Source organism: Stegodyphus dumicola, chromosome X1 (assembly GCF_044657685.1).
Source record: "Stegodyphus dumicola isolate Sdum_Otavi_A_Nest chromosome X1, ASM4465768v1".
Lineage (NCBI taxonomy): Eukaryota > Metazoa > Arthropoda > Arachnida > Araneae > Eresidae > Stegodyphus > Stegodyphus dumicola.
The window spans coordinates 131,805,053-131,817,792 of NC_140780.1; the positions used below are offsets into that span (position 1 = coordinate 131,805,053).

At 29.0% G+C, this 12,740-nt stretch overlaps 2 protein-coding genes across 6 annotated transcripts in view; one reads left to right on the forward strand and one right to left on the reverse strand.

Annotated features, from left to right (window-relative positions):
- LOC118200078 (major facilitator superfamily domain-containing protein 6-like) overlaps positions 1-1,796 on the forward strand; it is a 43,282-nt gene extending 41,486 nt beyond the window's left edge. Inside the window, exon 6 of the mRNA XM_085808564.1 lies at positions 1,589-1,796. Within this exon, the coding sequence (XP_085664690.1) occupies positions 1,589-1,686 (98 nt within the window). The 3' untranslated portion in view covers positions 1,687-1,796. The remainder of the gene's footprint in view (positions 1-1,588) is intronic.
- A 3,973-nt stretch (positions 1,797-5,769) lies between these two features.
- LOC118194895 (CCR4-NOT transcription complex subunit 7-like) overlaps positions 5,770-12,740 on the reverse strand; it is a 43,415-nt gene continuing 36,444 nt past the window's right edge. For 3 of the 5 annotated variants that reach the window (XM_035366113.2, XM_035366106.2, XM_035366120.2), the window contains one exon: positions 5,770-8,862. Coding sequence is in view for 2 of the 5 variants with exons in the window: in XM_035366106.2 (XP_035221997.1) it covers positions 8,746-8,862 (117 nt within the window). In the remaining 3 variants the exon portion in view is untranslated. Of the gene's footprint in view, positions 8,863-10,468; positions 10,606-11,152; positions 11,267-12,740 lie in introns of all 5 variants that reach the window. The other 2 variants (XR_015038734.1, XR_004759172.2) reach the window with 2 other exon arrangements.

Below are 12,740 nucleotides of genomic sequence, written 5' to 3' on the forward strand. Positions count from 1 at the left end.
CCATTGTTAAATTAGACGTTGATAATGAGCAAAAAGAATTTTATCTTGCTAAAAAACATGAAAAACTTTCTGATAAAGCCATAAGGGAAATTAATCATGGAGACTATATATTTCATTATAAAGGATTCAAAAATGGACTATATATCTATAAATTAAAAGAATTAGAATAATTTCTTGTCAGGGGGAAAAATGTTTCCCACCCTGGATTTTTATATATATTTTTTAGGAAAACATCAGAATAAATTATAACCCCCCGTTTTAGGAGGGTCACGTTTTTGTTAAAATTTCAGTGAACTTTTAAAATTTTTAAGGGGGGTTCAAGAGCCCCCTTTAGTTATTTATGTTTTTTAAAATTTTATCTATTTCTTTATGATTTTTTTATTTTGAGTGTCTTCAGAAAATTTTGGAAAAAAAAGGGGTATGTATCATCTCCCTTTGGATTCGATCATATATTTAGAAAAATTATCAGAATATGACCCCCTGATATTTTCCTTAAAGTTTCATTTTCTTTATTTTATTGTTTAAATTTGAGTGAAAAAATAACCTTGTTCATTTTTTAAATATTTCCCTTCAAAATAAGAGGTTTCCTGGTTTGAAGAAGTGTATTAATGATCGATCAGGACACTTTTAAATAAGAGTGTCCTGGTTCGATCCTGCATATGCATCACATTTAGATAAAGGTGAATATTTACACACAGTTACTGAATTATTTCCTCAAACCACTATCAAATTGGCTATCGTCAATTACCACTGCATTAAAAACTGCTCAAAAAACTTTATTCTATAAAAATAATGTTACAATATTTTGTAACATTATTTTTTAATGAATACAAATTAAATGTCCCTTTATAGAGTTAAATTTTCCTTGATATACCTTGAATGAATTATCAGATCTAAGTCATTTTTCATGATTAAGAATCTTTGTCTTCACAACTCCTTTTTTTGTGCTACGAAAATTTTATTAGATTAAACAGTTTCAACTGCAAACTTTTTGAATTATGAAGGAAAATATCTGATGTTAGATGTTTATGCAGGTTACGCTCATTTCGCTTATTATTTAAAAAACTTGAAAACATTTTATCAATTTTTTTAAACCTCAGAATTTGGAAACTTTGTTGTCCCCCCCCTAAAAAAAGAAGAAAGGAAGGGGGAAACAAAATAGGACACATTTTTATTGTAATTCAAATTATATGTTTAAATTAATATACGATTCAAATTTTCAGGCAAATGATTATCAGTCTGCTGTTATTCCTTTAGGTATCGTTTCACATATAAAATCTGTTTTTACAGAACTGCACATTTCCTAATTAAAAAAAAAAAAAAAAAAAAAAAAAAAAAAAAAATCCTCTTGTAACACGTTTAGTAACCTGTTTAGTAGCTTATAATATGTTTAGAAGTTTTATAAGTTGAATAAGTGAAATTTACAATTTTAAGTAAAATAACTATTGCTCAGAGTTTCACTTTTTCTATATTATGCATTATTTGTATTTCAAATGCCATTTTAATATGTATTCTTGTGCAAAGATTTACATTTGCACTACATTTTAATACTGAAAACTTGTTAATTAGGTAATTTGTTATTTTACAGATAGAAAAAATTCCACATTATCCAGCACTGATGCTAATGGGATTGCTCTCTGTTCTCCCTCACCACCAAACTCTGATATTCAAGAAACAGAGCAATGAAATCTTCCAAATGAATAAAAATGAGAACATTCAAACTCTAAAGTTATGATTTTCATCAAAAGTATAAAACTCAGCATTCTGAAGCAAAATAAAAACTGTTTGCCCCAGAATGGTCTTAAATTACTTTTGTTGCAAGGCATATTATTACCCTTAATCCTATCAAATAATCTGATCATTACTAAAAAGTGTACCAATTTTTTCTGAATAACTGTTAATATACAACTTGGAGCATGCTTGAAATATTATTAATATTTATGTGACAGAAATGAAATGATTTAAGGTTAAACTGCATTAAGAACAGGTTGATGCCTGCTTCCTATAAGAAACATTTGATTTCCTGCATCAAAATCATGGCATGGTTTTCATTTTATAAAAACTCATACTTTTTGCACAAATACTGACGAGGAATACTTTTTAACAGTGTTAAACAATTCAATTTTCTAACTGGTTTAAACTGGCAGTACCAGCTCTGGAATCATAATTTCACATAGCCAAATTTATTATTTCATTTACACAGTTGGTTACAGCTTTGTGCGATATTAATGTAAATAAAATGCCACTTAATGGTATATTTAATTGCATTCTAGTAAACGTTTTGTGGAATAGCATGGCAGTATATGTAATCATAAATCATTCATAATTATGACACAGCTCCAATATGAAAAGAATTCCAGAAACTGTTACATAACTTTTCAATTCTCCTGATATTAAATACAATCTAAAATATCTCAAATTTTTTCTGTAATAACTCAAATGCATTCTAGACAAACATATTTTCATTTAAACATGCTACTCCATTTACACAAGTTTCTTTTCATTACAGTTTCTTGAAATTTCAATGTCAAATGATATAAAACTGTAATGAAAAGAAACTTATGTAAATGGAGTAGCATGTTTAAATGAAAATTTGTTTGTCTAGAATGCATTTGAGTTATTACAGGAAAAAATTGAGATATTTTAGATTGTATTTAATATCAGGAGAATTGAAAAGTTATGCAACAGTTTCTGGAATTCTTTTCATAATGGAGCTGTGTCATAATTAAAAGGCACAGCTCCAATGTGCCTTTTAATTATGACACAGCATAACACAGCATAAGAGAATTTAACTTAAAAGAAAAGCCTCACGCAATGGTGGATTTATAAAGTGAAAGTCCACTTCCCCTGCATTTTTGACGGCACCTTACCCCAAAACTCAATGTAAGTTTATTATTATTTTTTGGGGCTCTTAATAGGCTAATTAATTATTCACCCGTAGCTCATTTCTCAATTAATCCGTAATTCTTCTGCTGCCAAACTTGACAGTTTGTCAATCCGTATTGCATTCTCACATTCTGTTAATATTTATGCCTGTCATTCCTATTCTGGGCTGTCTGCTGAAGGGTCAACCTATCTCTGCATTTAAGTTACACAATTGAACTTTTCATTGCATTTTCAGCATATGCTACATCAATGATTTTAATCTTTCAATGGCAGTGTCATCCACCCCAACTTTTACTCGGAATCTAATAGGTACAATCTCAATTTCAATCATCCATTTCACTGCTGCCAGTCACTACTATACCAAAATATGCAAATGCCTAATGCTCTCAAAAACTAACATCTCCCTTTATCAGCTTGAAATTTATGGGCATACTAGTTTAGGCATATTCAAATATAAATACTTCAGGACATCAAGGTCAACATGATATGGCTATTCCAATATGACAAAATTCCATCATGGCCAACATGATATGGCTATTCCAATAATTAAACTGTTACACTTCCTGAACAACTGGTTGAATAATCATAAAGCAACCAATTATTATCTGCACACTTCAAATAGATGCATTTCTGAATATCTTTCAAAAGAAAACTGGTTCATACTCAACTTAACTTGCATACAGAAAAATGACATGCAACCCGGCCAAGCTTTAACCATTCACTACATGAGGAATTAAAATATTATTATCAATAAACATACTATAGATATGTATTAAATATGCACATCTCATATAACACAATAAAAAAAATTTTTAAAACATATTGTACGTCACAGCTTCATATTTAAACATAACAAATTAACATTTTAAAAAAATGTTTATGAATTCTTTAGTACTATAGCAAAGACGATAATGACTGTCATATAGAAATCAGTTCTTAATGGAAAACATTTCAGCACATTTTATCTTCTTTATGACTTAGTATTCTGTATATGCACTAAAAAAAAAAAACTCTAAGCAGCACAATAAATTGTAATCAATAAATATAATCACAATAAATTATCAGTCTATCTTATGTGTTGTAAAAATTATGGATCTAAGTCTGTAGGGACAAATACACAAATTTTCCAAATCAAAAGAACTAAAAACAAGAAGCAGACTTTTATTTTTAAATCAGACTTTTTGGCACTTACTTAAATTTGATATATGCTATTAAAATTACATTCAATGAATTTCTGTAATGGGAAGTTCCTAAGCTTTTAAAAGTCGTCATTTAAAATGTCACAGCTCTAAATTTACATCTACTCAATACTACTTCAATATCTGACATCATACTATGACTTTCAAAATTCAAAATTTCTAGTACATTATAAATTTTAAATTGGGCAGTATGATTTTTAATCTTTTCCGAAGTAATAAATATGTTTTCATTTCTATTCTAGATCTTTGTCTAAATATTCTAAACTCAAATTAATGTTTACAATGTGCTAAATGATATTTGAAAGTATTTAAAATGATTTTGAAGGTCTGGCGAAATTATTTTTAAGCTTTGTACTTATGATAAAAACAAAGATTTACAATCTTCCTTATTGTTAAAGAACATTAGTACCTCATTTCATTATTCTTTTACAGCATTCAAAAAACCCAATCTGAAATTTAATTACATCAAATGGTTGTGGGTCACATATTATTCACAAATTCTTTCAGTCAATAAAATAATGCTTCATTTAAATAACACTGCAAAAGTTTAAAATTATGAGAATACTCTGAAAAATATTATTCATTTTAATATCTTAACACGTTGAGTGCCACACGTATGTTTTAGGCAATCCCGTTCAGGCCACGTGCTTCGCTTAAAAGTGCTGGTATTGTAGGGCCAGTGATTCATCACAGTAGAAGATAGCAACAAGTTGTGGAAAAAAAAGACATTCCATCGAACAAACTGCAAGAATATCTAGGAAACGACAACATAAACTCTGAAGAAAACCAAAGTATGAAAATATTGTAAGTTATGATATGATAAAAATGCAACAGAAGCTAGTAGAAAGACTAAAAGAGTGTTGTCACATTTTGTAATAGCTGTAATGGAGAACTGTTTTTATGTTTATCGTGTTTCAATTAAATTCAATGAATCAAAATCAAATCATGAATCAAAATTAAGTAAATTTTAAATAAATTTTGTGTAATTTCATAAAACAGTGCAAGTTTTATAGTTATATGTCATGTTACATGCTGTCAGCTAGCGGCAGTCGACGCGGCCTAAACGAAAAGATCTAGTGTCAGCCACAAATGACTGATGCGACCTAAACAGAAAGTTTAGTGCAGCCATAGATGGCTGACACTAGCCGCGTCAGCCAAGAATAGCTGACACGGCCTAAATGGAAAATCTACTGTCAGCCACAGATGGCTCACGCGGCTTAAACAGAAAATCTAGTGTCAGCCACAGATGGCTCATGCAGCCTAAACAGATAATCTAGTGTTAGCCACAGATGGCTGACGTGGCGCTCAACGTGTTAAAGTGAGGTCACCGATTCTTTGAAATTAATAGGATTTTCTATATAAATGATCCAGATAATATGAATGTGTAACCAAATAATCAAGTCAAATGTTTCAAATACATATTAAAATTACCATTTCCAGTAACCTTCATAATTGGAGCGGTTAAAAAATAGTTCTACGAGTCCTACAGGAACGTCTTTAAAATACCCTCAAAAGTAGTGAATAAAAAATCAGTTGTAACATGGTGGTCTTCAAACTTTGTCTAAATTAAAAACCCTTAAATTTGCATAATACATTTTGTGAAACCTATACCTTCATCAGAAATATTGAAAACATAGAAAATAGGTCAATGTTGTATATACATTATACAGAAAAAGAAATGAAAACCATTTCATTATAACTTTATTCACAAAAACAGATCTACTTCATATTATTTTAGGTAATCATAAGAATACAAATTAAAAAAATTAATTAATTATACAGATAGTTAGTTTGTAGTCCACGTGGCACTCAATAATTCTTTTGGACATTTTCACAAGATTTTCACTTGTGGAATCCTCACAATGAACCCCGAGGTACTGGAGAATACAGTTTAAAGACTACAGTTCTAACTCAAAAATATACCTCAAAACTAATAGCTCCAAATAGGACAAATCATGGGGAAACAATTGCAGCTCATTATCTTGAGAACAGTAAGCTTGATGCTTCGATAATATTTTACTCACTGTTATCATCAATAAAGAAGAAAATTGCTATGACAGTGTTTTTGTAAAATGCTATGTTGTTGAAAGTTGACAGAACATATGAAATACTTAACATATATGAAATCCACTAAATGGATGAAAAGTTATTCTCAGGTATGGAATACCAAAGTTTTGGACTTCTGGTCATTAAAATGTAAAACTAGCTAACTAATATTAATCATAATTTTAAAGATAATAATTAGCCCATTTGATTATAAGTGTGGAAGCTACAGAAGTAAACAAAATATGGAAAAACTTCAAATGTGGAAACATTTTAACTACCTAATTTTTTATTTAGAATGATATATTCTATGAATTCTTTAGTACTATAGCAAAGATGATAATGATTATCATATAGAAATCAGTTCTTAATGGAAAACATTTCAGCACATTTTATCTTCTTTATGACTTAGTATTCTGTATATGCACTAAAAAAACTCCTAAGCAACACAACAAATTCTAATCAATAAATATAATCACAATAAATTATCAGTCTATCTTATGCGTTGTAAAAATTATGGATCTAAGTCTGTAGGGACAAATACACAAATTTTCCATATCAAAAGAACTAAAAACAAGAAGCAGACTTTTATTTTTAAATCAGACTTTTTGGCACTAACTAAAATTTGAAATATGCTATTAAAATTACATTGAATGAATTTCTGTAATCGGCAGTTCCTAAGATTTTAAAAGTCGTCATTAAAAATGTCATAGCTCTAAATTTACATCTACTCAATACTACTTAAATATCTGACATTATACTATGACTTCCAAAATTCAAAATTTCTAGTACATTATAAATTTTAAATTGGGCAATATGATTTTTAATCATTTTCGAAGTAATAAATATGTTTTTATTTCAATTCTAGATCTTGGTCTAAATATTCTAAACTCAAATTAATGTTTACAATGTGCTAAATGATATTAGAAAGCATTTAAAATGATTTTGAAGGTCTGGCGGAAATATTTTTAAGCTTTGTACTTATGATAAAAACAAAGATTTACAATCTTCCTTATTCTTAAAGAACAGTAGCACCTCATTTCATTATTCTTTCACAGCATTCACAAAACCCAAACTGAAATTTCATTACATCAGTTGTGGGTCACATATTATTCACAAATTCTTTTAGTCAATAAAATAATGTTTCACTTAGCGTAAGGTTACTGATTCTTCTATGATCCGGATGATATTAATGCGTAACCAAATAGTCAAGTCAAATGTTTCAAATACATATTAAAATTAGCATTTCCAGTAACCTTCACATAATTGGACTGGTTAAAAAATAGTTCTACAAGTCCTACAGGAACGTCTTTAAAATACCCTCAAAAGTAGTGAATAAAAAAACAGTTGTAACATGGTGGTCTTCAAACTTTGTCTAAATTAAAAACCCTTAAATTTGCATAATACATTTTGTGAAACCTATACCTTCATCAGAAATATTGAAAACATAAAAAATATGTCAATGTTGTATATACATTATACAGAAAGAGAAATGAAAACCATTTCATTATAACTTTATTCATTTAAAACAGATCTACTTCATATTATTTTAGGTAACAATGACAATACAAATTTAAAAAATTAATTAATTATGTCAGATGGATCCATAATTTTTACAACGCATAAGATAGACTGATAATTTATTGTGATTATATTTATTGATTAGAATTTGTTGTGTTGCTTAGGGGTTTTTTTAGTGCATATACAGAATACTAAGTCATAAAGAAGATAAAATGTGCTGAAATGTTTTCCATTAAGAACTGATTTCTATATGATAATCATTATCATCTTTGCTATAGTACTAAAGAATTCATAGAATATATCATTCTAAATAAAAAATTAGGTAGTTAAAATGTTTCCACATTTGAAGTTTTTCCATATTTTGTTTACTTCTGTAGCTTCCACACTTATTTACTTCTGTAGTTTGTGTCTTGGCACTCAATAATTTTTTTTGACATTGATTTTCACTTGTGGAATCCTTACAAGAAACTGCACTGAAACCCGAGGTTCTGGAGATTACAATTTGAAGACTACAGTTCTAACTCAAAAATATACCTCAAATTTAATGGTTCCAAATAGGCCAAATTATGGGTAAACACTTGCAGCTCATTATGTTGAGCACAGTAAGCTTGATGTTTCAATAATATTTTACTCACTGTTATCATCAGTAAAGAAGAAAATTGCTATGACAGTGTTTTTGTAAAATGCTACATTGTTGAAAGTTAAAAGAATATATGAAATACACAAAATGGATGAAAAGTTATTCTTAGGTATGGCAAGTGTTTTGGACTTCTGGTCATTAAAATGTGAAACTAGCTAACTAATATTAATCATAATTTTAAAGATAATAATTCGCCCATTTGATTTTAAGTGTGGAAGCTACAGAAGTAAACAAAACATGGAAAAACTTCAACTGTTGAAACATTAACTACCTATATTTTTATTTGGAATGTTATATTCTAACAAACAAAAATTAAATCAACAGTATAATGAAAAACTTCTATTTAAGACAAATAAGTTTAAATATTTTCTCTTCAAAATATGACTAGCTTTGACAACAATTATCTACTAATATGTAATCATCATTACAAGGGATTACAGAAGATCTTTTGACTAGTTAAGGAGAGGAGACTGGTAAAGCATCATCTTGCAAGTTGCCTTGAATGAAACAATTACCTAGACCATAAAGATGGCCACAATATTTATCATCATCAATGTTGTCTTCAAAGAACATCTGCATGGGAAAAAAACTATTTATTACAACTATAGTAATTAATACTAAGGGAAATATAACACAATATGGCATTTTATTTTATCATATTAAAAACTGTAATTGGAAGTTTGTTGGAAATGGTATGGCTGGGAACGCAATACTATTGCAGGCGAACTTGCCACTAAAAATAATATTAGTAGATACAGATATTACAAATGTTACTATAGTAGAGATGCAGAATGTTTAAGCCAAGAATTTGTAATACTCTTTAAATCTCTGCATATGAAAACTTGTAACTTTCCAAACGATGTACATTTTTTCTACTCTTCTAGTTCAGATAGAACCGAGATTACTCCACATACTTTTCTTTATTACAAATCCAGGGAAAGAAAACTGCAACTATCACTCTTATGGCCAGCATCTGAATATCTGGCAGGGGCTGATTGGCACAGAAACAAATGCAGCACCTGTGCATGGTCGCCACTTTTATTGGAAGCCTCAAAATCCCCCTTTGTATGTAAAATTTTATGTAATTGTTTTTCCAATTCTAGGCCTTTAGTAGATAAAATTAGACACAGGAATAAAATATTCAACTCCACTTTACTCTTCTAGTGATATCATTCAGTAATGCATTACACTAACTGGTTCAGCCATCATCATTATGGCATGTGTTTAAAGACAGTAACTTGTTCTACCCACTTTACCTCAACAGAGATAAACTGAAGTGACATGCTGCATAAACTAATGTAATAAATCTAAAATAAAAACAAACTGTTGCAGAGGTACTGGAAAATTTTAACTTTATTAAAATCTTTTCAATTTTGAATGAATATTTAAATGTTGAATTATAAGATTATTTACAAAATACTTTATAGGAAATATACTTTGCTTGAGATATAATTATTACTAATAATAAGTACTATGGTAAAAATTAGAAGGAGGTGCCTCTGTAGCAAATTTTCCCTACACCTCCAGTTTTGTTAACCAGGCTAATACTTAGCTTGTATAAGATTTCCTCTGCATATTTTGGAACATGTGCAAATCTGGCAATGGATGATTTTGGGGATGTATTGTCTATATGGATAATGCAGGAAGCTAAGTATTTGGGAAACCTGAACAAATAAATTTGAGATAATTGGTTATCTTTACATATTTTTATTCACCTACTGAAACGATGTAAAATATAAAAAATGAATCAACTAACTTTGGGTATAGAAAATGACAAAAATTGTGTTTTCAATGTAATATACAAAATATGCAGTGTTAAGTATTCAGTATTGCTATAAAGAATTTAGAAATACTAAGAATTTATGAAATTAATTTGAAATTATGGAGAAGGAATGCTATAATTAATTAATAATTGTATAAGTATGTAATTTTATATACAGTATGTTGAGGAAGTTCTGGTTAAAAAACAAAGGAAGGTTTTTACCTCTGCACAAATGATCCTTTTACCATTCTCATACAATATAAACTTTGAAGGCTCCCATGAAAACATGCAATCTTTTATACAGAAGTATTTTTATTGTTGTTTTTTAAATATTGAATGTGGTTGTGATATATATATATATATATATATATATATATATAATGGAATGTTTTAATGTAATTCACAAAGGCCAGTTACCTTATATAAGGAATGGAGGCCTTTTCAAATAACTGCAAAGTGTTCCTTAATCGCTCATTAAAATTAATACATCAGTTAAAGTGCATATGCCCAAATAGATGGATAAAGAAGAAAGCTGTGGGGACCTTCCAGTTTGTCTAAAACAAGAAAATTAGAAGAGTGATAATAACAGTGAAACCATAACTTCAACAATATTACTGTTATATTTATGAAGTTAGAAAGTACTTTTTAAATATGGAAATTAATGTTAAAGTTTGAAGTTTGTTGTGATTATAATGCACATATAAAATTTTTATAATTGCGATACTCTATGAAAAGTTTTGAAGTCTTCCCTGAACAAATAACATGTGGATTCTAAAACAAAAAGACTTTTCAACTGAAAATTTTAGTAAGACTAAAATATTACAAAAGTGTATATTTTGCAACTTTTGATTGTATTTTACAAGTAATGTTTCTTTTCATAAGGTAACACTTTGGCACTTAATCTCTTAAAAAAATAGTCACCCAGCTTTTTTCTCATTGAAGGAAAGGAATATGTTATGATAAAATATATAAATCAAACTATAATTTAATTAGCAATAGCCCCTTAATTCCTAATTTTAATTTGGGTACTTCCACTCTCTTTTCTAAAAATAATAACTACTTTATATATTATATGACTTTTGCATAACGATGATGACGTACCTAATTCGGAACTTGAAACAGAACCTTTCTTTTAATAAGCTGTCATATTGGATAACTACAGGCACTTTGCTTCTACTTCTCTTGCCATTAAAACTTTGCTATGCTGTTTGCTTCCTATTCCAACAATATAAAAAAACGTAAATGTTTTGAAATAAGCGTGATTAGAGTGCCAAAAGAATAATGGCCACAAATGTCAGTTGAAATAACCATTAATACTTAATCTGCCTCTGATGTCAAGTTTGCTTTTCATTATGAATCAATAGTTATACTATCAATGTTTCTATAACATTATTGCATACATGTGTAAATGTGTGTGTAAGATAAAAATTTGTAAATCAAAATTATAATTTAAACTAGGAATAGCTTCTTAATTCCCCCTTTCTATTCTAAAAATAGTAATGTCCTTTTCTGGACTACATCACTTCTAGATCAATCTATCTTACATAACTTGCATAATCCAGATACTAATTCAGAATTTGAACTTAAAATTTCAAAAACATAAAATTTCACTTAATAAGCAACTTAAACTGAAACCTTCCCTTTGTGAGCTTCTATGTTGGATGACTGCACACTTTTGCTTCAGCTCTCTTCTCATTAAGGTGCTAGTTCACTCGCCTCTGCCAGCTATTGTCCATTGTCTAAAAATATAATCTGTATAAAATTGTGGGGTGCATAACGCACCTACAATAACGATGTGAAATGAAAAAGGCTATGTCTTCTCAGAATTAATTATTGAGGAATTAAATTGTGTGAAATTTACAGCTATGTCTGTCTGTGAGTGTCATCTTACTAACTATGCAGTAAAGGTCTCTCCAAGTTATTATAATGCAAAGAACCATCAGCAATCCATTGCAGCTCTCTCCAAGTCATCCTATTACATACATATTTTTTATACATATAAACACATATTTTTTATTTTACTTCGCATTATTACCAATACTTGTTGCTGCTTGCAGCATGCAATCGGATTAGATTTTGAACTGCTTTTTACATTGTATTTATTCATTTTTGTATTAGAAGGCCTGCTGCTCCTACTGCACTTTGCCAAAAAATTTAATTTTATTTTACAGTTCCATTTTTAAGACATCTACATACTCATGTGGAATTTTTATGACTTTCTGTATTAGTGTTTTTCATTTGGTAATTATGTATTTTTCATGTTATTTTTGTATTTTTTGGCTTTTCACTGTTGATTAGGCATAGTTTCATTACTTTACCCAGTATTCAGCCAGCCCCTGGAATACTGTTTCCATTCATGGCTTGCTTCAAAGATGTTAATATTTTCAACCATAAAAATACCAACTGATTGATCTGTATTAGCTAGCAATGCTACAACACCCAATTTATCAGCAAATTCTGAACAAACCTTTTAAAAAACATTTAACTGTATTATGTCATCACTTGCAATAGCTGTGATGAAGAATACATTAGACAAAGCAAAACTTTTCTCATTCTCATAATCAATAACCACAGATCCTTAATTAAAAATTATAACACAAATAAAATTAATAAAGAAAATGCATACTACACTGCTGACATGGAGTATTTTAAACAGTATAATTTTAATAATATGAAAACTGAAAGCTTG